The sequence below is a fragment of the Tinamus guttatus genome, unplaced genomic scaffold (assembly GCF_059628265.1).
Source record: "Tinamus guttatus ecotype Peru unplaced genomic scaffold, ASM5962826v1 Tinamus_guttatus_pri_ptg000010l, whole genome shotgun sequence".
NCBI classification, from domain to species: Eukaryota; Metazoa; Chordata; class Aves; order Tinamiformes; family Tinamidae; genus Tinamus; species Tinamus guttatus.
This window is the reverse complement of record NW_028288544.1, coordinates 2,778,912-2,804,933: the sequence shown is the minus strand read 5'-3', so window position 1 is coordinate 2,804,933 and position 26,022 is coordinate 2,778,912. Positions and strand designations below refer to the sequence as shown.

At 38.6% G+C, this 26,022-nt stretch overlaps 1 protein-coding gene across 1 annotated transcript; it reads left to right on the top strand.

The window, feature by feature from the left end:
• Positions 1 to 1,914: 1,914 nt before the first annotated feature.
• Positions 1,915 to 25,195, top strand: HDAC2 (histone deacetylase 2). Its single transcript, XM_088522699.1, has 14 exons — positions 1,915 to 2,051; positions 8,014 to 8,126; positions 8,606 to 8,723; positions 9,691 to 9,765; positions 10,057 to 10,195; positions 12,373 to 12,514; positions 15,993 to 16,085; positions 16,178 to 16,286; positions 17,584 to 17,724; positions 19,302 to 19,410; positions 22,414 to 22,544; positions 23,472 to 23,627; positions 24,609 to 24,666; positions 24,822 to 25,195. The coding sequence occupies exons 1-14, from the start codon at positions 2,000 to 2,002 to the stop codon at positions 24,850 to 24,852; spliced, it is 1,467 nt and encodes a 488-aa protein (XP_088378825.1). The 5' UTR covers positions 1,915 to 1,999; the 3' UTR covers positions 24,853 to 25,195.
• Positions 25,196 to 26,022: the final 827 nt, after the last annotated feature.

Sequence of the window (26,022 nt, the reverse complement as noted above, 5' to 3'; positions counted from 1 at the left end):
GGCAAAAAACGCTACCAGTAAGTGAATAGTATCATGCTTACCATGGGAAACAATGTCATGCAGGTATTTTGCTGTATTTTGTAGCATGAAGCCAGCTGTATGACAAACTATAAGAATTATATCGTGTCTGTGTTATATCTATGATTAAAGAATTCCAAATATAACATGGCAAATGCTTTCTACACATGCTAAAATACTTGGCTACATGATCGAATAGTCTCCTTTCATTACAGCATTAAAGAGGGTAAAAAAAACGAAGAAGCCATTTTTATTTCACTGTGTCCTAGGTTTATCTTGAAGGTGTGTTGTTTTGTGCTTTGCAATTGGCTCTATAACAATATGGAGAAAACTAATCAACCAAGAGGATCTAACTTTGTGCTAGGTATCTGTGGAGATGAAAATTTCCTCATCATGGGAGCAGAAATCTAACTCCTGTTTAGGCCTGTGCTGGTTTTGGTGAGTGACAGTGATAAAGGGTAGGCATTTACATAATCTCATATAAAGGTGCATGTGAATCAGGGTCTCAGAATCTTCAATAAATCAACGAACCGTGGTTAAGACTTTTAAACTGAGTGTGAGTCCCTAAGGCCAGGATATGAGACTTTCATGTTGGCTAAAGAATCTTCTGTTATCCACCGTCCGTGACTGAACAGACACCCTCAGGGTTGGATACATGTGGCCTTGAATCGTAAGAACTGCAAACCCTTGAACCGATGCAAATACACACAGAGAGAGAGAGAGAGAAAAAAAAAAGAAAAAAAAAAGAAAAGAACTGTAGCTATTGGCTAAGGCTAAGCCTAGATGTGAGCAGTTTAACTATATATTTCTTCCTCCAGGGTCTGTCTGTAACTGAACTCAAGGCACAAGAAAACTCACTGGTAGATCTCAAACCGAAACTTGATCCAGACGCCGCCAAGCCCTACACATAAAAACCACAGCTGCTTTGATCTTGTAGCTTGCTTTAATTTGGGGAAAAGTAATTGCCATGCATACGGCAAAGTGTTTTGAGCCCTGTCCGGAACAGGGACATGGCCCCACCACGCAGTGATATGGGAGACGCAGCTGGTGCTTCCAGGAGCACCCTTGTCTGCAACTACAGACCCTCTTCGTGCCGGGAACCCTGGGGGAAAAGGCTGCTGTGGGACGAGCTCTTCTGGAAAAGCAAAACGGTTTTTCAGTAGTTGTATATAAAATTACGTGCATGTAAGGCTACAGTTGGAACAGCATAAGTGCCGCTGGTGCAGACGGGACAATCCAGGCAGGAAGCGAAAAGGAGGACGGGGGCGGTGGGGAGGAGCCCTAAGGACGGAGCATTTGTGCGTGCGCCATATCCCGCCCCAGGGGAGCAGGGCCGGGGGCGCGCGCCCTAACGGCCGGCCGCAGGAGAGGGCAGGCGGTGCGCCCTCGGGGCCGCCCCACGGGGCCAGGCGGCACCGTCCCGGCTCCGCGAGCTGCGGGGAGCCGGCAAGCGCCGTCCCGCGGGGCAGCCCGCGCCCGCCCGGTCCCGCTCCAGCACCGCCATGCGACGGGCGGGCGGCGCATGCGCCGTGCTGCGAGGGGCGGGGCAAGCCCGCGGCGCCGGGCTCCTCGCGCCGGAGGGCCGTACCACCGTGCAGGGCGCGTGTAGGGGGGGTGACGCGCCAGGCGCCGTCTGGAAGAGCGCTACTCCGCGAGGGCTGCCCGCCTGGACCGCTCCGCTCGGCGCACGCAGCGGCGCAGCATCCGCGGGGACCAGCGGAGCGCAGCTTGCGCTCGTGTGCGCTGCTTTCCCCGCTTGATTTCTTCCTGCCCTCCCCCCGGCGCCCGCGCGTTGGGCGCGCCCGGCCGCCCCCCCCCGCCCGCTCGCGCTGCTCGCTCCGCTCCGCTCGCGCTGCTCGGGCCGGCGTCGCGCGCTCCCGCTCCGCGCCTCCTCCCTCCCCGCCGGCTCCGCGCTCGCCTCGGCCTCCAGCGCCGCCCGGATCGGCCCCCGTCCCGGCCCCGGCCTCGGCGCGGCGGCCCCATGGCGTACAGTCAGGGCGGCGGCAAGAAGAAAGTCTGCTACTACTACGACGGTGAGCGCGGCGGGGGACGGCGGGGGAAGCGCCGGCAGCGGCCGCCTCCCTGCCCCGGCCAGGCCTCGCCGCCATCCACCTGCGGGGCCCGGGGAAGGCGGTGGACGGGGCTGGGGCTGCGCGCCGCGGGGGCCCGGCGGGGAGCGCGGTGGTGGTGGTTGCCCCCCCCACACACACACCCACACGCACTCACACACACCACAAAAATAAATAAATAAATAAATATAGGGGAAAAAAAAAAAAAGTTGAGACACTCCCCTTCATCCGCGCTCCATGCAGGCGCAGGAGCCGCCGCCGTGCGTGGCTCCTCCTCCTCCGGCGAGGAGCCTCGGCCATGTGTGGGCTCGGCTCCCGCGCGGAGCGGGGCTGCGCCCGCCGAGGGGCGGCCCTGCCCCTGCCCGGCCGCCTCGGCTCCCGGCGCCCCAGAGGGCCCCGAGCCGCGCGGCCGCCGCTAAAGGGGCCGGGGGACCGCGTTGCTTGCGGGCCTGCGAAGTTAGCACGTGTAGGCGAGGGGAAGGGACCCGGCGGCGCGGGGCTTGCCCGCCAGCCTGCCCCGGGGAGTGCAAAAAGCTCCCGCTCCTTTAGTGCCTGGGGTTTGCAGCAGCAGCTCTGCCCGCTGCAGGGAAAACTTATTTTTCTTATCCTTCTAGGCGTGCTTTTCGTTTTGTGTTGTTGTTACAGGGAAGGGAAGCGCATTGGTCGGAGTAGTTACAAATGTCCTTCTTAAAATAACACCCTCTGCCCCGTGCCTTTCCCGGTGTGAGGATCCTTGAAGTTGGTGTCGGAGCCCGGTGCCTGGGCATCAGTCCTGAACCGGAGCCTGGGACGCTTTGGTTCCTGGCGTGCTGTCACCATCTGGGAGATGGAGGGGAATGGCCCAACCAAGCAGCGTATCAAAGGCCTCTCTTGCTGTGGCAAATCTGCTGCTGTCCAGAAATGGCAGATCTGGTGGGGCCTGTCTAGTGTGTTGGAGATTTTTTCGTTGTTGGTGTTTTTTTTTTTTTTTTTTTTTTAAAAAAAAAAAAAACTACACTAAAGGAGGCAGAGTGGTGGTTGCCGCCCCCTTCTCTTTGTTGCTGGCACCAGTTCTTTGTTCAGCCTAAAGGGGAAAGAGGCCCCAGTTAGGGAGAATTTTGGTGAAGCTGCAATCTTGCTTCTCCCAGGGAAGGGGGACTGCTTTTTCCCTCGTTCAGAGGAAGGTCACACTAATACTTTGGAAGTTTTCTCACTGCGAATGACCACATGTTTGCTTTTTATTAGTATGCATGTTTTAAAAAAAAAAGTCAGGTAATTATAGTTTACTATATAACCGCATCTCCAGTTTTGCTATGATTGCTTGACTTTTGTACTCGACGCTATTATCAGCCTCTGTTAACTGAATCCCTAAACAGCCATAAAACCACCATAGTGAGAAGGGGAGAGAAACTGGGAAAGAGAGAAGTTTTGAGGAGGCAGGACCATGGCAGTTCTTCTAGGCAGTTGTAATTAATATCTTGCATCAGTGTGTAGACTGCAATGAAAATGGTTACTAATAAGCTAGAGAAAGGAATGTCTGTAGTAAGAATGACTAAGAAAAAGCATTAGAAATTGTAACAGAAAAATTAACAGCATTGGAGTGTTTCTGATGCCTTTTTTTTTTCCTCTATCAAAGCAAATAGTTACTTTATGCTTCTCTCTAAACTGTTCATTTGGTTACTAGAACAAAATATAAGCTTACTACATCTGCTAAATGTTTGTAATGCTAATTTATACCTCGTTGGATAGTTCTGGGTATTTTGCACTTGCTAATCCCTAGTATTTTGCTTTGCCGGTAAAGTCTTGAATCCAAGGTTTTATTTATTTATTTGGGGGTAAGGGGTGCAGTGTTTAAAGCTTTAAATAACTCTAATCAAAAGGTACAAAAACACACTGCCACATGGATTACATATTTCTTGTATATCCACGGATAAAATAATGACCACTCATTTTTATCATGGCTGTTCCTTCTTGCAGACTTTCACCCAGTTTCATCAAAGTATTCACCAAGAAGTATTGAAAAGTTCTGAAAATAAATACATGTACGATTTGAGATGCCCTACATGATTTTGGTGGTAACTCAGTGTGACCGACATCTAAAATTACGTTTTCAAATTGTCTTGTTAGTTATCAGGTATTCTGAGTGTGTAGTGCTATTAACATTTGCTGGTTAGAAGTGTCTTGATAGCCTTTACTTTGTACCCAGAACCAATAAGCTTATGGTAGAAGGAGCTTGATTTCACTTGCTGTAGTTTGTAATGACTGGTCAGCCACATCCTGTTTGCAGAATTTCCATTGCTGGTGATCGCTTTCAGGTCAGGAATTTTATGTAAGTTTGAACCAATATGCTGTGGGAAGAGCTAAAAACGTGCAAAGATATTTTGGTTCTCTCATCTAAAAGCTTTTGAATAAGTGTTCTGGTCATCTTAGTATGTATAGCTTAGTGTATACATATAATTTAGTAATGGGTGTTGCTCACACTGCAAATAACTGTGCTAGATATGGCGGGATATTGCCGCTTTTATTTTGGCCTTCTACTGTGTGTCTTCAATTTGTTCCTGTGGTCTCCCAGTATGTGACTTGGGCATGGGCCCTTCCAAAATAGGCGTCTGTCTAACAGTTGCCTGTAGCTACAAGGAGAGGATCCCACAGCTTTTCCAAGTCTGTGTTCCCATGCAGCAAAGCCTTGTTTTATAGATCTGTGCCCCAGCTAGCATGGTTAATTCAATGCCAGTGTGCTAAGGAGTATTGCTTAGCTAACTTGTGTCTTGCATAATTTACTGTGGGTGTTCAAAAGGCTCTACCCTCATAAAATTTTCAAGAGATCTGCATCAGAATGTGGTTGGTTCCACCCATAAAGGCGAGACTAAACCTGTGTTAATAGGGTCGTATGCTGCTATATTCAGACACTCTTTCAGTACTTCTAGTTAAAGTTCAGTTTATCTGCTGATGTAAACTTTATAATTGAAGGATATTTCATAGAAATATGCTGGTGCTTCGTGCGTTGACTTCCGAACACTGTAGTGGCGCTAACCTCCTGCTCTGGATTCAGGTGTCAGAACTTTGCTAGTCTTTGATAGCCTGCTTAATTTTAAAAACAAAGCAACTCTTCCCTCCTCCCACCTCCCTTCCCCAAGCCCTGGAGGCCCGTGCAGTACATGGGTTTTTGATGAACTGATCAGGTGTCAATGACCTTTTTCTAGACTGAATGTTCTAAATGAATTCATCCATTAAGTACCGAAGAAGTCAATCTAAATGTAAATACTGCTTTTTTTTTCTTTTATGTGATTTCCATTCTAGTGGTAAAGTTCGGCAATTGCATGCAGTTTATTTTATCAGTACCAAAGTTACAAAATAAAAATGATACTTAATGTCATATCACATATCTTTGCTCAAACCCTACAAGTACAAGACTTATTTTGTAGTCAGTAAAGATGTTTTCATTTCTATATAAATCTTAATGAAGAGAGACTCTGATGCGCTTTTCAGGGACAAAGCTGCTTTTGTTAGTCTGTGAAACACGTAGCTGAAGTTTCTTAGTTTCTGTTTTTCTGTGTTTTAGGATATTGAACACCCACAGACCTTGCTGAATGTCCTAAAAGAGAAGAAAGTGTCTCACACTTAACTTCAGGAATTGAATTGTGTTAATTTATTTTTATTAACATTAATATTTTTATTAATACTAGATAGCTACCTTAAGAGTTTAGGAGAATAGTTTCTTGAATTGAATTTACAATTCAAAAGTTTTTTTTGAATACGCTTTTAAAATGTATTTTAATCTGTGAACGACTCTGCCATAGTAAGTTAATGTGACCTGCCATTTTGATCATTTAAAGATGTAGTGTTTCCTGGCATATTGTGATCAATGCAGGGCAGTAATTAGCTCCAAAATTCAACAGACACTTCCTTTGTTTTCACTTTAGTTAAGGTTTCCCAACTTCTAGGAGATTATGCTGTTGCTTCTTAATGGTTGCTTTTTAGCTGATATTTTCACTGATGTAAGATAGTAAATTGTGGTCTTCAAAATGCTTCTGCGGAAGATTAATAGATTTGCTTACTTTCCTACACGTACTGCTTTTTGCATTTTTTTTTCTCCTCTTATTGTTTTGGTTGCATTCTTTTATTTTTTGCTTCCTATGTGCCCTCACACTAGTAAGTGATGTGAGGCCTGTTTGCAGCACTTCTCGTTTTACCTTGGCACTTGATACCAGAATTGTCAGTGCTCTCGCGATAACTGCAGTACTTGTGCACTTGGCCCAGCTGTATCTATTTCTCATATATACACACAGTCGAGCTGGAGTGAATCTGTCAATGACTGCAGAGTTTTTTAGCTCTGCCAATGTATGGGAGGGTTTCTTTCACACCCCTCGATGCATCCATCTGCACATGTGTGTACACGCAAGCCTGCAAGTGCAGGTTCTAGATCTACTTTGCTATTTTTCTCCCTTTTCAAAGGATTGTGAAAGTTCTTAAACATCAAATGTAGAAGGTACTGTTTTATAAAGTGCTTGGGGAAAAAAATTGCTGAGGGCCTTGGTGGGGAGTAGGGAGTTTTACTCTCTTGATCCTCTACCTCTCAGCCTGAATGTATGCAAAAAGCAGGGTTGATGAGTGTCAAAATAAGTAAGTGCAAGACTTTGGGCTCTAATAAGTGGCACGAAGTGCTAATTTCCATTTAAATGCCTAAGTTAAGAGAAGGTCCAGGTTCTCCAGAGTGCTTAGTATAATAAAACAATGCTGATTCCCCATCTCTGTCCCTCTCTTCCCACTGTGATGGGATAGCTAATAGCTAAGTGTTGATCATTTAATTAGACATCTTAGTTTCGTATCATGTTAGATTACATCTGCTTTCTCAAGTATCTTTACTTTCCACTTCAAAGATTAAAATTCAGCTTTTGAAATGCTCCAAGATGTCCCATCCCGCTGTAATGCTGCTTGCTTTTCTTGTAGATGGTGATGGTAATGTTTGGAGCCTGTCTTGTTCCCTCCTCCTTCCTGAGCTAGAAGCTGGTCTGCAGCATTGCTCCTTCTTTTATTTGATTACCAAAATTTGCAAAATAGTACCAAAAAAGTAAAATTTTAATGAAACCAAGGTTCATTTATCCTACCCAGAAAGTTGGTCAGATAGAAAAGAGTATCAATAGCAAACATGAATTTTGGAATTCTCAAACGGAGGCATATTGACAGCTGAGAATACTTTTTAGGATTCTTCATAGTTCCAAAAATGTGTGAACTGACAACTGTGATCAAAGTAGAGCCAGTTGCCTTCAAACAGTACCTCAGCTGGGGAAAAAAACTTAGTAACCCAGTTAGCAGCCATTCTTCTTTTCTTGCAAATCAGTGTAAAATTTGTCAGAATTGTTGGTGAGATAAGATGGATAAGATGGTACGAGGCTCTACAAATTTATGTGTATCCGTGGCAGCAGGTGACCAAGGAATGTTTGTGCAAGTGGTTACAGCAATGGGTCTGAAGACTTACAGACTCATGGAGTGTAACTGCTAGAATTAGTTAAGGGCAGATGGAGGATGACATTTTCTTAAAATCATCTTTTACAAAACAGAAGATGTTGCTACAGCTTCTGTTGTGGTATAATGGAACAGCTGTGTCATCAGTAGTTTCTGTCCCCATTTCATTTCAGTTTTGTTTCCTGTTACTGTATCCTTCAGGTTTAAAACACTGTTTTCTTCATTCTTCGTCTTGTAGGCATCTTTGTTTCTGTAATGCTCTCTATTTGTGATGTAAAGGTCTTATTTTGGCCTCTCTCTTTTTTTTTTCCCCCCTCTGCATCTGATATGCAGCCTTTTCGTTGGCCTTTTTGAGATGGACAGTAGTCCATTAGTTCCTTCTGGAATTATCTTCTTGCTAGCCCTCTGGGGATGGCTTCGCAGTAGCGATAAAAAGCTGTTTCACAATATGAGTAACTATTAATTTGTATTGTATTTATAGGTGATATTGGAAACTATTACTATGGACAGGGGCATCCAATGAAACCTCATAGGATCCGAATGACTCACAACTTGCTGCTAAATTATGGCTTGTACAGAAAAATGGAAATTTATGTGAGTATAAACAATAGAATTTCCACTGATACATTCAACATCATTTTTAAAAGCTTCAGCAATTCTCACACAAATAAGTGGGAAATACTTGCCTACCATTAAGAAACTCAGTCTCTGCTTTTTCCCTACCCTCCTTCATTTAGAATTTTTTACAGAGCTCCCTCAAAGTGAAGCAATATTTTTTAACTGATGAGAGCTACATTTTGTTGTCCATATCTTGAAGGGAGGTAGAGGCTTTAAACCGTATATTTACGGTAAGGGGGAGCAGAGCAGCACCTTATGGTAACAAGACAAAGAATTTAGCCTGTCCTGTACTAACAGGAGGGTAGCCTCCTCTTGTAGCACTAGTAGTGGTTTAATTTTTCTACTCTTTGAAGCAAATTAGATTTCTTTTAACTTCTGTATCTGTTTTAGCCAACTGTTAGCTGCTTTTGCAGCAGTACTGCAAAAGTTATTTTTTAACTTTCTTTTGTTATCAGCGGCCCCACAAAGCAACTGCTGAAGAAATGACCAAGTACCACAGTGATGAATACATCAAATTTCTCCGATCAATAAGGCCTGACAACATGTCCGAGTACAGCAAGCAAATGCAGAGATGTAAGTGTCCATATTAGACTAAATCTGCATATGTGTATAATTAACATTGGTTAAGTATTCAGCAGTGTAAAGGTATGAACAGTGGCATAATATTGATGTGGGATTAGAGGAATACTGTAGGAAGTTATTCATGCCTTTCTTTAGCTACCCTAACCTATGAGCTGTGAGCCCATTGAAAGTAGCCATATTGGCAGAAGTACTCTTCAGACTTACAGAACATGTTTTTATCTCCCTTTCAGATGCCATATATTGGAAGTGAAATAATACTAACCCAGGGCTTAAGGCACCAGATTTTCAGTTGTAAACTGTATGCAGAAGTGTTTTAGGAATCTTTCCCAGTGCAAAGTCTTTCTGAAAAAGAAAAAGCCTTTTTAAATCATGGAAATGTCAGTATGTGAAAATGCCTTCAAGTTGGGAAATGCGTTCGAGTTGAGAAATGTAGTTTACTCGTTTCTGTTGGAGAGAGATAGGAAAAGATTACATTATTCACTAGTCACTTTTTCCATTAATTTCTGTCTTAATTTTAGGAATAATTTCAACATGCCATTAGGAATATATTTTAATAGCTATTATATACTGTTAAAATGCATTTTTCTGTCCTTATGCTGCCTTATTCCTCAAAAATTATTTTTCCAAGCAATTGTTCATTTAACACAACCTGTGAAATTTAAAAATTATCTAATTAACTCTGTATTAATGAGGAAATAAGGCATTCTGTGGAAATTTTGAAAGTACATGCTCATATTCTGAGGTCTTTGTAGATGACAGTTCACTAGCAATTGTGTTGTGTTATTAGAAGTGTAGGAATGTTTACATTAGTTTCAGTGTTTAAAATTTAGGGTGACAAAAATTTAAAAAAAAGAAAAAAAAGAAAAAAACAAATGAGTTACAAATGGAAAACTCTTATTGATATGTATAATAATACTATTTGTATGGTGTTTTGAGAAGTTGTGCCTTTCTTTTTCAGTTAATGTTGGAGAAGATTGTCCTGTATTTGATGGCCTTTTTGAGTTTTGTCAGCTGTCAACTGGAGGCTCTGTTGGTAAGTATAGGTTGTCTGCCAGGTATTTTATGACGTTATTATGTTTATGTCAGCAACTTAAAACTTTGGTAGTGGTAGTGAAGCAAATATTGAGATTTTTTTCTTAAAAAGAAGCATGCTGTTCATCATTACTTGCCAATATCTGGTATTCGGCGACCTGTATAAGCTAAGCTCTTTGAGTGGGAGTTTCAATCATTTAAAACAAAAGATACCACTTCCTGTTACATTTTTAAAGGCTTTCAGAGATTTCTAACTGCATTTTCTTTCAATTTCTGTGTTTTCTTTTTACAGCTGGGGCAGTAAAATTAAACAGACAACAGACGGACATGGCTGTTAATTGGGCTGGAGGACTTCACCATGCCAAGAAGTCAGAGGCATCTGGTTTCTGTTATGTCAATGATATTGTACTTGCTATCCTTGAATTATTGAAGTGAGTTTATAATGGAAAACAAGATAAAATTTTTAGAAAATGTAAAACTCAAGTGTTTAAATGTTTGAGGATATGGATTGTGATTAAATACATCAGAGTTTTCTTAGCCTATGTTTAACTTGTAAAATATAGTTACGAAAAGCAATGCTCTGCCAAATTTGGTGTCAGGAAGAAACATAAGCTAAAATACAGGCAAGCTGGAAAGATAGCTAAGAGGAGATAGGTTTGAAAGTTCTTTTTAATTATTTATTTTAAATATGTCTTTACATAGAGGGAGTAAACTTCTGCATCTTGCTACTACAGGAAGCTGAGTGAGGCAGACAGCAACAACAGGTTCAAAAAAGAGATCAGATATAATCATGGACAAGAGGTCCGTAAATGGATATTAAAAGGATGAAGCAGAGATGCACCCTCTAAAACCCCTGATGCAGTGACTGTAGAAGGTGGGGAGCAAAAGGGTAAAAAAAAAAAATCAGAAACTTGAGAGGCTTGCATGTTTTCTGTAAACAGCATTTTGTGTTACTACTGGTGGGGAGAGAGTTCTGGGTTACATCACAAGTTGACCCCTTAGGGCAATCCTTATGTTCTTTAACTTTACGCATACTGCAGGATGAAATGGAAGATTTTGCGAGAACACGTCTGTTTTAGTACCATCTCAGTATGAGATCGGCTAACCGTTAGAATGTGCTCTGTCCCCTAAAATATTAAAAATTCTTAGTGTTTTATATACAAACTTCTGCGATTAAGGATATTGTCACTGCTTACACCTGTATACCCATTTTTTTTCAATCAGCCAATTTGCTGCTTTTGTTTAGTAGCAGTGTCTCAAAAGATAGGAGTATTTAGGAAAGATGATACATAGAGTTTCCCTAGATTTTTATATGAATAATGTAATTTATAACAAAATAAGATGGCCTATGATTCCTGCAAAGTAAAAAAATTTAAGGGAAGATGTAAGGAAAAAGCAGAATTAATGTCAAGCAGTACTGCATACATAAAATTTCAGTTTACTGATGTAAACAATATGGGTATTGTTTAAGGGATTTTATACCTTCTAATAAGATATGCATTTAGCTGTTTTTATAAAAAGTACTTATTTGATTATTTTTGAATGAAGTACCTCAGTTCTTGTTGGTGAGAGGAGAAAGCATCTCTCAACTAGAAATGATCTTTTTAAAGATAGAAAAAGTTGCAAGGGATACAGACATAATAATGTTGAAACATCCCATTTAATCTCATTAATTATGAATATATTCAGAGTCTATCCCTGCAGTCTCACTGAAACAGTATGGTTTTGTGTCATCCAGTCTTGTATGTGAGTGGATAAAGGAGGCAAACTTGCAAATAGCTGAAGATATGGAACTATCAGAAACTATCTTGTTGAGTGTCTGGTCAAGGGGGAAAAAATTCATAGCAGCACACCTGAAATTTATGGCTGCTCGAACTTCATATTCTACAGTATTATGTAACAACATGTTGTCAGTGTGACTTTATTCTTTGCCTAACAGTATATGATCTAAGAGATTATTACTGTTCCTAGTTCTCTGGAGTTCCAGGCACTACTATTTGATACCTTCCAGACAAAAAATTATCTGAAAGTTGGAGTATTTGAAGTATTAAGCAGTAGTGCAATAATTTCTTGCTATTAGAAAATATAATACACTTAGAAATAAGAATATGATATCTTTACAAATTGTGGACGTAAAGAAGAAAAGTTGCTGGAAACTTAGGTATTAAAATGGTAGTTCTTTGTGGGCTTACTGGCACTATAGCATTTGAAGAATTCTTGACAATCGTGCATTGTTAAGAGATGCAGAATGGATCAGTAATAATTGAGGAGGCAGAAAGCTGTGTTCTGTGAAGGGGCTGAATTCAGCAGATTTGAAGGACAAAATGATCTGAAAAGAAAAATAAGGTGTAACCACTAATCAGTGAGACAGATTAAGTATTGAATATATTATCTGTTTAAATTACTTCATTTTGATTATATTTTTTTTCTCCATTATCCACACTATACTGAGAATTCTGAAAGAATATGAGGACTTTAATCAAAATTATCAAAGTGATTGTAATACAAGATTTTGGTGCTTTTTGTTATTTTCCATTTCTTGTTAAGTGTCAGCATATTAGGAACATAGAAGGTAATGGTGACTTCTCTTATGCGATTTTCTTTTCAGGTATCACCAAAGAGTATTATATATTGATATTGATATCCATCATGGTGATGGTGTTGAAGAAGCATTTTATACCACAGATCGTGTCATGACAGTATCATTCCATAAGTATGGTGAATATTTTCCAGGCACAGGGGACCTTAGGGTAAGGCTAAAAGTGAAATTTCATTAGATAGTAAATTCCCTTATATGCTTTTCCTTACAGGCGTTTTAGTACTTGTTAAAATAATTACAGTATAACTGTAGCTACAGTCCAGTAATAGTATATCCAAATAAATTTTAAGAAAATGATTCATAAATATTGAGTGGTAATATTGAGAAGTAAGTTACTTCTTCATGAACTTAATCAACCCCCTGCCTTCTGGTTAGATTATCTGAAAGTTTACTTCAGATATGTAATTAATTTAGTTCACTGGATTTTGGAAATTTCTCTAGGAAGATGCTATACTATATAATAAAAGCTTCAACTTGACACGTATGGTAAAAAGTAGCTGTTTGGATAGTAAGATGATAAGATTTATTTCAAATCTTGGAACAACTTTATATACTAAAGCTTTATTGGTCACAAATATTCACTTGCAACATGAAATTACTGTATTACAGAATGTTTTATATTCCTGGCCCCTTCTTGAAATATTTCTTACATTGTAATGTTAACGATTTGCATTTTCATGAAGGGTGTCAGTGTACATTGCGGGTGGCTGTACTAAACCATGCAGCTCACTTGAGATAGAAAACAGTTTCCCTGACATGTTAGTCATTCTTCATGTTAAGTTTTAGTCCTTTAGAACAGGAAATAGTCCCACTTCACAACTTTAGAGAAATTTGAAGTGTTAAGATCAGTATGTTCCTAACTTAAAATTCTGACACGTAATCCCTTTGGTCACAGACATTCCACAAATTAGTCATTCTCCTGATCATGTTAGCAACTTCATACATTACAATTAGTTATTAAAAAAAAAACACTTCTAAAAAGCTGAAGACTCCAAAAAAAATGTTCTGTTGGGAAGGAAACTGCTGCTTTCCAGCTGTCTTTGAATTAAGAGATATAGTTATTCATTTCTACCAATTTCCTCAGAAATTTGTGCTTGTGATACCCAGAGGATACTGCAGTAAATGCAAGTTGAGATCTAAGTCAGTGGGGTGCTAAATGTTTATTTCAATTTGGTTATTGGAGCTGAACATCATCCTGTTTGCTTGATTCTGTTAAGTTCCTTGCTAAATTGATTAGGTAGAAATTGGATTGGGGATTTTTTTTTTTTTTTTATGTATGCGTGATTTAACTTTACTGGCCACAAGGTGGTACTGTTGTTTCAAACAAAAAAACAACAGCTTAAGCCAGGATGTTTATAATGACAAGCAGTCGTTGTTGAACTTGGCTAGATTTTTTTTAGGAGTTAGATATCTTGGCTTTTTAGAAACAGCACTTCCCGTTGACAGAGAAGTTTGTGGACTCTTCACCTCGCCACACCCAGACCAAAGAAAGTTAAAGATACACAGTTGAAATAAATAGAGGAATATTGCACGTTACTGGGATTTTTTTTTTTTTAAGCATAGGGTCAGTGACAAGCAGTACCTCAGACATGGTAACGTTTTTGTCCATGCTGTTGTGTTTGTTACTGGCTAGTATTTTGAAAAGAACATTGTCTGTGTTCAGACTTCAGCAGGTTTTGTTGATACTATTGCATTCCTACAGAAGGAGAACGCTGACTGTCCCTTACGTCTTTACAAAGATAATTGAATGAAAGAACAAATAGTCTAGAAAGGGCTAATTAATATTCATGCTGCTTGTTTCTGCTCAACTTGATCTTTCCTCCTTATTTACATCAACTTTGATGGTCAAACCTCTGTTGTTGTCAATAGGCTCCACTCAAGTTTCTTTCTGTTTTTTTTTTTTCTGTAGTCGATCTAGTTTGTTCATCAGATTATGATCGTACTTGCTTACGTTATTATTTACTAGTTGGTAATTTCACATGATTCCAACTCCATCAGTGTATCTGATTTCCAGGAAGTTTGTCTAGATCAGCTGCTTTTGTCCGTTTTCTACTGAATACATAGTGCATTCTGGACACTTCCAGTATCCTTAGTAAGTTATTGATTTTCCATATACCTTGGACAATGGCAACACTGATCTTGTTATATTTATGCCTGCATAGGTCAGTGAAGATTCTAGCTGTAGATACAGAGACTCAGATTCTATGACCTTTGAAAAACAGGCAACCACCGGGTGCTATACTGTGTCTTCAGTGTTTAGAACTGATACAGATACTAGTTACAAAAAGCACATACCAAGCAGTAGCTGTAGCTGAGGAGCACGTATTCTGTTTAATGGAAAATTGAATGAACTTTTGAATTGAACTTTTGGCCTTGTTATGTTTCAGGTTGATGTGGACCAACAAATTTTGCTTTTGAAAAACAAGGCACTGTCACCTCAAAATAGCCAGTGTCCAAAAGCACAGATAGTTAATATGGGAGCATGTCATGCAGATGTGGGAGTTCAGTAAGGGGTCTTCAGTGTTGCTAATTCTACTATTATAAAAAATATTAGTACTTTGCTAGAAGAGAAAAATAAGTTTCTAATACTGTATTCATATTGCATACGTGCACACACACCGGGAGGGGGGAGAAAAGAAATATGGTTGTTAAAAATGATAAATTATTGAATTTGTTTAAAAGGATGGGAGAAAAGTCTGTAGCTATTTCAACTGCTATTGTGAGAAGTTTAGTGTTTGTACTGCTGGATCATCCTGCTGGAAGCTTGTGCTTCAAGGGCATTGGACCTGGTGTATGTGCCCTGACTGCAGAGCTGCCATTTGATAATAGGTTAAAGTCAAACTGGATTAGATCTTCCTCACTGTTCCTTTTTTACTGGAGGACAACTGAGTTGTGAACTGTATCCGTTCCTTTTTGTCACTTGGGGACGAGCCAAAGTGAGGAAGTGGAAAGGTGTGGCATCAAAACAGATATGGAAGGAGTCAGGGTTAATTCGGTCCATTTTTTGAAAAGTGCTTTTTTTTTTTTTTTTTTCCTTCTTCTTATGATGCATTTGTTGCCCAGGAAAGCCAGTAGGATAACTCTCACGGTTCCTGCCTTGTCACCTGATGGAATGAGAATAATTTGCAAGTTCAGTTTTCTGTTTTAGAAGTTTCAATTTCTCTAATGACATCTAAAAATGGTCTGATTATTTTTCTTCTCTCCTTTTTGTTGCAACAAGTCCTTCCTCCAGTGTTTGGAGGGGAGAATAGTTTTAAAGACCCTCATAAATCTTAGTCTTCTGTACAGTACCAAAAACATACATCTCACCTTGCTCTTAACCAGTTTCTGCCTTTTTTTTAGCTTTTGGCTTGCCTACTTTTTGGACTGAATGGATCAATTATGTTTTATCTTAAATCTTTGAATTCAAAAATCAAATGTACTTTTTGCAAATTTAGTGTTGACATACAATGAAACTTCAAAATGATTGTATGAGGGAATGGGAATCAAGTAAGATACTTTGTATGCTTTCCCCTCATGAACATGAGTAATGATACAGAATTGCTCCAAACAATTTTATAAACTCCTTTCCGTGATAATGTTACGTCTGTCTACATTTCTGATAATGCATTTGTCATCTTTGCTTACAGGACATTGGTGCTGGAAAAGGCAAATACTATGCTGTCAATTTTCCAATGAGGGATGGTATAGATGATGAATCATATGGACAAATATTTAAACCAGTGAGTTTGTTGTGGGTGTTTTTACTTTCTGGAAAAATACTGATTTCGTTTTGTGATTGAATTAATGTTTTGCTCTTTTATATGGATTATAGATTATATCCAAAGTAATGGAGATGTACCAGCCTAGTGCCGTGGTACTACAATGTGGAGCAGATTCATTGTCTGGTGACAGACTGGGATGCTTTAATCTTACTGTTAAAGGTAAGCAGAAGAAATGCAGATGTAACTTCTTATTTGAAATGCACCTTTGATCATCGCTATGCAGGATACAGGGACAGCCAAAAGAAATTCAGAGGTTGCCTTCTTTCGTGCTATCATCTAAAAAATTAAGGAGTTAGCTTTTCCATGTTCTTCATAGCCACTGAGATTACTTGTTTTTTTGTATGCTCAGGCTTTCTGTGCTTTTAAGCAGTGTTCAGAAATGTCAGGATGACAACAGTGATGATAACTGTGGTGGGCTAGTAGTAAAGTGAATGGGTCATTTAGTAAGATCACAGATACTTAAGTATCAGACACCTGCTTGGGTATTAAACAGCTAGTACTGACATGAGAATAGTATTGCATTGTTAAATTTGTACCAGTGTTTGTTAAACTGAGCCTTATTTTAATATTTATTTTTATTAATTTTTATTGAAGTTGATTAATTTTACTTTTGGTTACAATTTTCGTAGAAAAGAATGAATCTCAAAATTGGGAAGAGGTGTCTAGCAAACACTGTAAGAGCTATTTAAGTAATACATTGTTAAATATATGTTAGACTGCTGTTAATCCACGAATTCAACTTGTCTGAATCATTCATTTTTCTGTTATGATTTTGTACTTTTTTTTTTAACTGGACAATTTAGAGTTTTGCAGGCAAAAAGATCCAGCATAGTATCTGTTAGGTGTTTCAGGGTTCTTTTCTTGTTTTGTAAAGCTCCTTGAGGGAGGCAGAGCTGCTTTACCCCCTGAAGTATGCCTACAGTTCAGATTTTCTTGCCCTGCATATTTTGGAGATGAGAGCTTCTGGCCCTTGCGCTGATGTCTCTGTGTGCTCCCTAGACTGTGTGCCATCTCAGCACGCTGTAAGCAGGGCTTAGCAACTTCCAGTACAGGTTCGTATGTGGAAGTAGGAAGGATCAGCTCCTGGTGAGCTGTTTTTTACTTCTTCCTGTTTAACATTTAAATGAAACTGTCTCTAGACTTGTTACTGTGTATTGATGTGATCAAAAAAAAAAATAAACATTGTAAGGGAATTTCAGAGCTACTGTTTTGGGAGACTATCACACGAAATTTCTGAAGACTTCTGTGCCAGAAAAGTTCTATGTACTTTGTACATTTCTTATTTGTGGATCTTCTTGTAGAAATAGTGTTTGCTTTAAGGGGAAATGGTTCTGTTTTGCTTGAATTCCTTCACTTCTCCCTTGATTTAAGTATGCCTGTATATGATTGAAATATTATATTGAAAACACCTTTTCCTCTTAGATATTTTACATATGTCTTCAAATCTTTGTGACAGGTCATGCTAAATGTGTGGAGGTTGTGAAGACTTTTAACTTGCCGTTGCTGATGTTAGGAGGAGGAGGATATACTATTCGTAATGTTGCTCGATGTTGGACATACGAAACTGCTGTTGCCTTAGACTGTGAAATTCCTAATGGTAAATACTAATACTCAAATTAATATTTTTATTAAGAAATAGGATTTAAGTCAACTGGTAGTTTTTTTTGTTTTTAATCCTTACTAAATGCCTTAAATGATTGGAACATTTGTGAAATGCAAAACATGTAAAATTCACAGAATCTTTCTGTTCATAACTGATTTTAAAATTGAATGCTATCAATACTGTGGAATATACTGTGTTTAGCTTCTTACTTGAAATCATGATGCTAATCTTAAGTCAGGTACTGCAGACTTGTTAATCATAAGAAATGAGCGAGTATTCAAGAGTCCATTTCAGATAACTATTTTTTCATGATATCTTTGACCAAAAAGTAACCCTGAAGGTATACTGGCTTATTCCATTCTTTTCAGTTTTGGCTATTCAGGCTCTCCTAAAAATTTAAAGCCCAAAATAATAGTAAAGTTCTTTCACATATTTTAATAGTGAAGTGTTTTCTCTGGGGAAGATCCCTGACGATTCTGTACTCCTTTATTTTTGGCCAAATGTGCTTCTGGCTGTATTTTTAGAATCCTTTACTATAAAACTGGTGTTTGGACTGGTTTGTTGGGTCAGTCATTGGCGGTTTCATCTTGGATTGCAACACTTACTGGTAACAGCCTTTTTGTTTTTCATGTATCTCTTAACTGGATACGTGTTGTTGCTGTCTGCCTGCAATAGAATTCTGCTTGTCAGTGACAAAAGAATATTTGGACATTGCCTTTGAAGAAGCATGTTTTGCATTCTACATCATATTGTATGTTCTTTGTCAGCCAAAGCATTTGAAGAGATTGTACTGTTTCCTTATCTTACAACTTTTTGTCTGGGTTTCTATATACTCTAAACTGTTCTAAGAAAGAACAGTGTTCTTCTAAATGTTTTAATAGTAAATTAATCTTTTTGTTTCCTTTATTATTCACCTGAACTAAATTTCCTTTTCTGTAATAGTCATGACTAAAGAAGCAATAGAAAGTAGTAAGAAGTGGATTTTAGTGTCATTCAATTTTTAAGGCTTCTGTTTTGTTTGCTTGCTTGTTTTCTATGATTGTATCTTTGCTGTTAAGGTAAAATATACAAAATTGTTCTGACTTTCTGGTATAGAGGATTTATCCACTTCATTTTGGGGATTGAATAATGGTGGGCAGCGGAGGAGAACCCTTCTCTGAGCTACCATGTAATATGAATTACTGACCTAGATGTGATTAATTGTGTGTGCATGTTTGTTTGTTTTAATAGTCTAGCCTGAAAAATTAAAATCAGGCATTCAGAATATACTCTTAGTAAAACAATTAATAGCAAGTTTTTAAATACTTCAGAAAGCTTTTTTAGGAATCTTACCAAATTTGTTACTTGTATGTTTGCCTTTGAATATTATGAATTTAGAGGAATTATGAATTTAGAGGAAAAACAATGAACAGTTCAATAAATACTCAGTTAAGCAATAATGCTTTAAAGTATTTTAAGTGGCTGTATGCTTTGCTAGCTCTCTAATTGGTCTTGTCATAAATATTGATGTATACAAAATGTTTAAAACCTTTTTTTGGGTCACAGAATTCTCTTTTGTGCTTTGGTTATAGAGTTGCCATACAATGACTACTTCGAGTATTTTGGACCAGACTTCAAACTTCATATTAGTCCATCAAATATGACTAACCAGAATACACCAGAATATATGGAGAAGATCAAGTAAGTAATCCTTGCCTTAGCTAACAAGTAGATCATGTGGATGGACTTCTGCAGAGTTCTGTCAGAAACTTTTGAAAATTTACATGCTTTGCTCTTTTAGTTGAGCACTTAAGTACAGAAATCACTTTTTTCTCTCAAAAGAGGTAATTTTAAACATGTCTTCCCCTACAGCAGTTTGTGTGACCCATAAGTGTAGGCTTATAAAACACTATGAATATAAATACAAAAATTTTGAGACCCACTTTATTTATTTTTTTTTTGCCAGTGGGAGGAGAGATGTCTGTTTTACTTGGTTTCCTGTTCTAATTCTGTAGAAGGCTTATCCTGTCAGGAAAGAGCCTCGTGTGTTCTGATGATTAGGATTTCTAATTCTCGGTTCCCTCATCTCAGCATAAACTGCGATTATCGTTCTTTGTCAGCAGTAAAAATAAGAAGTTACATGTGAAGCTTGGGCATGCAACACTGAGAAGATAGTGATGTACATGCAAGCTATTGAGTTATTTTGGTTCAACAAGATATTTCTCACTGCCAAGCTATAAAGGATATGGGGGGAGGATTATTTTTCTTTCTGTTTTCTTGTTGTTGCTGGCCTGTGACACTTCTGAAGTAAAACACATTCCATTTATTTCTCTTCAGACCATAAAGCTTTGATTATAAGCTAATATTTTACTTCAGAGATGCAGGATGCATGGTAATGCACGTGTATTACCAGTTCTGTGAAAGAAAATTTGCTAACCTGCAGTGTTCTGCTGTCCCTTTTTCTGTCCTTCCTTTGGACTTAAAAGGAGGAGCACAGTAAACCATCCTGAGTTTGTGTCAGTCTGTTAATGTTGCAAGGAAGTTCTTTTGATTACCAAAAATAGCTGAACAAAGATGTGAAACTGACTGTAGAAGTTTGCCAGCACTGTAATGACCTGTAAAATTCTCAAATCACAAAGCTCACAAAAGTAATTAAACTATATATCAAATTCGAAGTGACTGAACTATAGATAGCGATTTATATGTTTGTGTTGTGAATGCAAATCATAAAGAAATTCTGATTTTTAATGTGCACAGAAAAAAAATTCATTGATGTAATCCTGTGATATTTCTCTGTAGTAATGCAGTAGTCTGGCAAATGATCAACTAGAGCACTCTATTTGATTCCCACAAAATATTGTTGATCTTTTTTTGGTACGAGCAGGCTGCAAAACGTACTATTTCGCTAACACATCCCTGAGACAGACTGCTTGTTTTCTGTTGACAAAGAAATAATCTCATTTTTTGTAGTAGCACCCACAGGAAGAGCAATGACCTGTCATTTCTGAGAATACTTCTTCTATTAGTTCCATTTTTTCCCAGAGATCCAGCTTTAGGGGTCTCCCTGCATTGACAAAATGGTTCTGCTCAGTCTTGTGATTTGAGTAGAGGCAGAAACTACAAGGTTTCCAAAAAGCCCCAGATGCTGCATATCTTTTAAGGCTGTGCAGAAGAATTGTAAGCCAAGTATTACAAATGCTGCTACATCCTGCCACACTTTCCTCTCTACTTGAACCTCTCTGGAATGTTCCTCCTGTGTCCCCAGAGTCATCCAGCGACTTTCCTCTTCCTGCACGTGGTGCTTTGGAGCATGGGCGACTGTTGCATCTGGTTGCTTAGACAGGAGAGAATTTCTCTCTGTTCTCCCTGAAACAGCCAATTAAAGAATCTTATCCAGACTAATCACTTTTGACCTTGATTCTGTGTTGTGCACAATGTGGAAGTCTTCATGTTTTAAGTGTCTGTCTTTCATTAGAGGCTGGTTTATCATCCAAATTGATACTCCAGTCTGCTGTAAGCAGAGTAATGCCAGCACTTGTTTCGGCGTAAATGGGCAGCATGTACTGGCCCATGGAGAACTAAAGCTTGAAGTTAGAGTGAAATATATGCTAAAAAAGGAAAGTAATGTTAAAGTACACCATGGATACTAATGATCCATTAGGGCTAGAAAGCTCTCTGTTTATTGTCAACCAAAGTTGTTTCTTGTAAGAAGATATGCTTAGGTAAGCTGCCTTCAAAACTTGGAATCTTTTCTTTTTCTGTCATAAAGCTGTTGCACTTTTGTTATGATGTGATCTAAGTTGGACACCTTAAACCAGGATTTTGTTTTATCGATTGTGATTGTCGTATTTGTTCCTGTGTTTTGTGAAAGCCTTTTTATTGTTACCTGTATTAAGTCGAATTCTGTTTCTGATTAAAAACTGCCCTAAAACAATGTAAAAGACTGCTTTAGGAATTTGCCACAGCCTTTTTTTTTTTTTTCCCCTCCTGTCAGGAAAATTAGTTGTAGAGTGCTGTACTTGGGAAATAAGAGGACTTATTTCACATTTTATTTTTAAATACCTTTCTACTGGTAAAGACTCATCTTTAAAGGCAGAATCTTAGTGATTTTAGAGCTCCTTTGGTAGTTAAATAACAAAGCTGTCTTTTATTTCTGTTCTTGGAAGAACTTTTTATGTTAATCTGTAGAAGAGTACTTTCCTATCACCTGTGAAATTTCAGATATTTCCCAGGATTCTAAATTCTTATTGTGAGATACTGATGGATTTAGACCAAAATGGCAGAAGTTACTTTTTTTTCCTGTGTGATTTTGTTCAGTAGTTTACATTTTGAAAAGCTGCTTGTAATTCCTAGGGTGTTGAAGCTATCACACTGTCACAGACTGACTTAAGATATAACATACTGTCGTGCTGGTTACGGTCATTTAGTGCCAGATTCTGTTCTATAGAAGTGTTCTCTTTTAAAGTAAGCTTGAACATGTGCACTTAACTGCTTCACTTTTCCAACCTGTAATAAGAAAACAAGGATCTTTGCTTTTTTTTATTTTTTTTAAAGAAGGATTTAGCTCACTCCAGTATTTATGTAGAATAGTGAAACTGTGGACTGAAGCCAAAACAGGATAAAATTAAATGTCAGAATTAAACACAAACACAAGGAAAATGCTACTTCTGTGTAGTGATAACTTCTGTCATCTGTTACTTGCAGGCAACGCTTATTTGAAAACTTACGCATGTTGCCTCATGCACCTGGTGTCCAGATGCAAGCCATTCCTGAAGATGCTGTTCATGAAGACAGTGGAGATGAGGATGGAGAAGATCCAGATAAACGCATTTCTAGTAAGAAATATCTTCGTAGTAAGATGTGCCCAAAGTGTTTTTTCTGCATGTAATTGTTCAGAAGTTCAATCGTAGTAGAGAAATACAGACAGTTGCAAAACTTTTTGTTTCCTGGCTAGTCTCCTGCTGCTAGTCTGCCAGTGTTGCAGTTATTAGTAGCATTTGTGCCCAAATCTGAGCATGCAAAAAGGGTCCAAAGAAGTACTGAAAGATGTTTTTTACATCTTACAAAGCAGATCTAAAATGGATATTTCGGAAGTCCCAGATGAGCTGTAACTAAAGGATATGAAATTTAGCTTTTAATTTTGGATCTTTAAACACAAAACTTCGCACTGATGTAAAGTGAGATAAAAATATAGATTGAGATACTGTGTTTTTAAAAGTAAAATTTCTTTGCTTATGACTAGTATAAGGGAGTCTCTCGCATGAGAGAGGTTTTTTTGCACTTGTAGCACTAGCCTTAATTTACTTTACCATAAACATTCAGTGGTTAATGGGTTATTTTTCAGCTATAGTTAAGAGCTTCCTGCTTCATGTAACCTTCCTGACACTTATTGAAGTGATCCTTTTGTAATGGTTATTGGAGTAACTTCATCTTGGTAACTTGCCCATTTTCTGAACAGTTGAAAATATATATTTTGTTTCCCTCCTCTGACTGAGTTTCCCTTGTTTGAAATTAATTTGATACAAGCTACAAAATATTTTTTTCCTGCATCTCCATAAAGTGAATTTATGAAGTTGTCCTGCAGAGGCCCAGAGTATTTTGAAAGGTACTGAAGACTGTTTTTATCCATTATTTAGTCCATCAGCATTGACTGAATATTTTGCATCACTACTAATTATTAATATGGTAGTTTTATTAGACTTGTTGTAGTTGGCTTTCTTCTGGCCTTTATTTTCAGTTAATTTTATAATTCTGAATCCTAGTCCGAGCATCTGATAAGCGCATAGCCTGTGATGAAGAGTTTTCTGATTCTGAAGATGAAGGGGAAGGTGGACGGCGAAATGTTGCAGATCATAAGAAAGGAGCAAAGAAAGCTAGAATAGAAGAAGACAAGAAAGAGACAGAAGACAAAAAAGCAGGTAGGACTTTGGTATGATTTCATCCTACACTTCCTACACTTCCAAATCCTACACTTCGGATTTTAAATTTCAACTCTGAATGTCTCCTATGTTATCAGTTTACTGACTGTTGAGATGATTTATCTTTTCCTGTCACATTTAAACCATCTGCTTTTCATCAGTTCAAGGTATTCTTACCAAAACAGTATTTTTAGCCAAAGCTTATGCTAAACAAACCTTACTTACCCCAGGTTTGAAGTCTTAGTCAAAAATGTATATAGCTCGAATGAAAACCAGGATAAAAAGTATTCTTAGGGAGAATATGAATCAATGGCTACGTCTATATTTTCAAATATGGTAGGTTTCCTGATTTGTTCTCGAGTATTTTAGATCCATTAAAGAGTAAGAGCTTGTTCCTGTTTGGTTTAATGGAGGAGGCAACTAGCTGTTGCAGAATCCCAGAATAGTTAAGATTGGAAGACACCTCTGGAGGTCATCGAGTCTAGTCCCACCCCTACTCAAGCAAGGTCAGCTGGGGCTGGTTGCCAAGGACCTTTCCTAGTTGGATTTGAGTATCTCCAAGGATGGAGATTCTGCAATGGAGAAATTTCTGCTTCTGTTTGAAAGAGAATCTGGGTAGTGTTTTGGTGGTAGTGTACTCCAGGGACTATTCCAAAAATAGGCTCTGTCTTAGGGCTACAGAACTATCACATGGTGCTCAGAGGAAACCCAGGTCTAGGTCCTATGTACTGTTGTTATGGAAAGGCAAGCAAGACTTGCCCTGAGGTGGTTTGAATCACTTGTCATTGCGCCCAGATCTTTCCCTGGGCAGGTGAGTTTAGCAATGAGTATGTGACCGATGTTGTTCTCCAAATTTACACGCTGCAGGCTAGGAGCATATTTAACAAAATGAGTCAGTCATGCTGTTTTCTTCCGGAGTCTTAAAAGTTTTCTCTTGCATCTTTCTGTATACTTCAAACCTTATGTTATTTTTATTTATAGATGTTAAGGAGGAGGATAAATCCAAGGACAGCAGTGGTGAAAAGACGGACACCAAAGGGTAAACCTTAATTAATACTGAATCTCTTTGAGGAGTGTTTAATAATCTGAAATTATAAATAAAAATAATTTCTCATGTTTTTACGTGTGTGACAATAGTAACTCCTTAATCTAAAAAAGAAACAACTTAACAAATTTTTTTTTGCCTTTGAACAGAGCAAAATCAGAACAGCTCAGCAACCCTTGAATAAAAGATAGCCTCACGTCAGTTGCAGAACATAATACTAGAGTTGGAGAATACCTAAAGAAGTTTTCATATCAAGAGAGACTGCTGATTTCATTTTGTACTATTTGGCATGGACCGTATTTATTTTCAAACGGCTTTGTTCTGGTTTTTGGCGAGTTGTATTGTGAGTTTTCTAATTATGAGGCAAAAATTCCTTTCTTCACCATGCTTTATGTAATAGTATTTAAAAATGGATGTGAGTTATTATGTTAAGTGTCTAAACTGATCTATTAAAGTAATTTGCCTTTCCTGAGCTGATTTTACCTTTTTTGTAATTTTATCTTTATTAAAAAAAAAAAATGCACTTGGTTGTCTTTTGTCTATCATTGGACTACAAAGAGAAAACTCCATATAAATGAAGCAGAATGACATGCATCTGCTTTGAGTAATTAGTAAATCTAGGTGGTGTAAACCCCGTCTGGACTGTTGCTTTTACTCACTCCGTACAATTTGATGGCTTCTGTATGGAGCACAGCTAAGTGCATCGTGCTGCTAGTGTGTGAGTTTGGAACCAGTTGAATAAACACACAAAGAGAGTGAGTTGAGACTAGGTGGTTGCATGGACTTGCATTTTAATGTAAATATTCAAACCTCTGCAGTCACATTCTCTATATTGTCCTTGAACCTTTCTCACCATAGAAGTCACCAACCCAAAATAGTGATTTATTTGCTGTTCATAAGATTTGGATGACATTTTTCAAGTCTTGCAAGATAAGTGGAGAAATTAATGTAACTTATAACCCATCTGTTGTCTGCAATTCTCAGCAACATAAAACTTTGTCCCCCCCCCCCCCCCAAAGAAATTTTCTCTTTTATTATTATTTCCTTTTCTTCCCTTTTGATTAGTCCTGGTGCCTCATTTAAAACTAAGATCTGAGCACCATTTTACTCTCTAATCTACAACAGAGACAGTTTTGTACATTTCATTAAAGGTCAAACCGGAAGCTATGAAGTCCATATACCAAAAGTTTTGAGCCCTGCATTTGGGCACAACATCTGGGAGCAGAAGTGCAGTTTTCCGTATCATCTAATGCCTAGCTCTGAAATGTGAAAAGGGTGGAAATGGAGGGCTGATAGAAATGTAGGTTTCTTCCAAGAGGGTGGGAAGAGCTGAGTGGCAAACCGAGCATT

What these genes read in the sequence shown, in the direction of transcription:
- HDAC2 (XM_088522699.1), top strand. Translation starts at nt 2,000, where the DNA reads ATGGCGTACAGTCAGGGCGGCGGCAAGAAGAAAGTCTGCTACTACTAC. An exon ending in ATGGACAAATATTTAAACCA is followed by an intron (nt 16,086 to 16,177) that starts GTGAGTTTGTTG and finishes TATGGATTATAG; the next exon opens with ATTATATCCAAAGTAATGGA. An exon ending in GAAAAGACGGACACCAAAGG is followed by an intron (nt 24,667 to 24,821) that starts GTAAACCTTAAT and finishes GCCTTTGAACAG; the next exon opens with AGCAAAATCAGAACAGCTCA.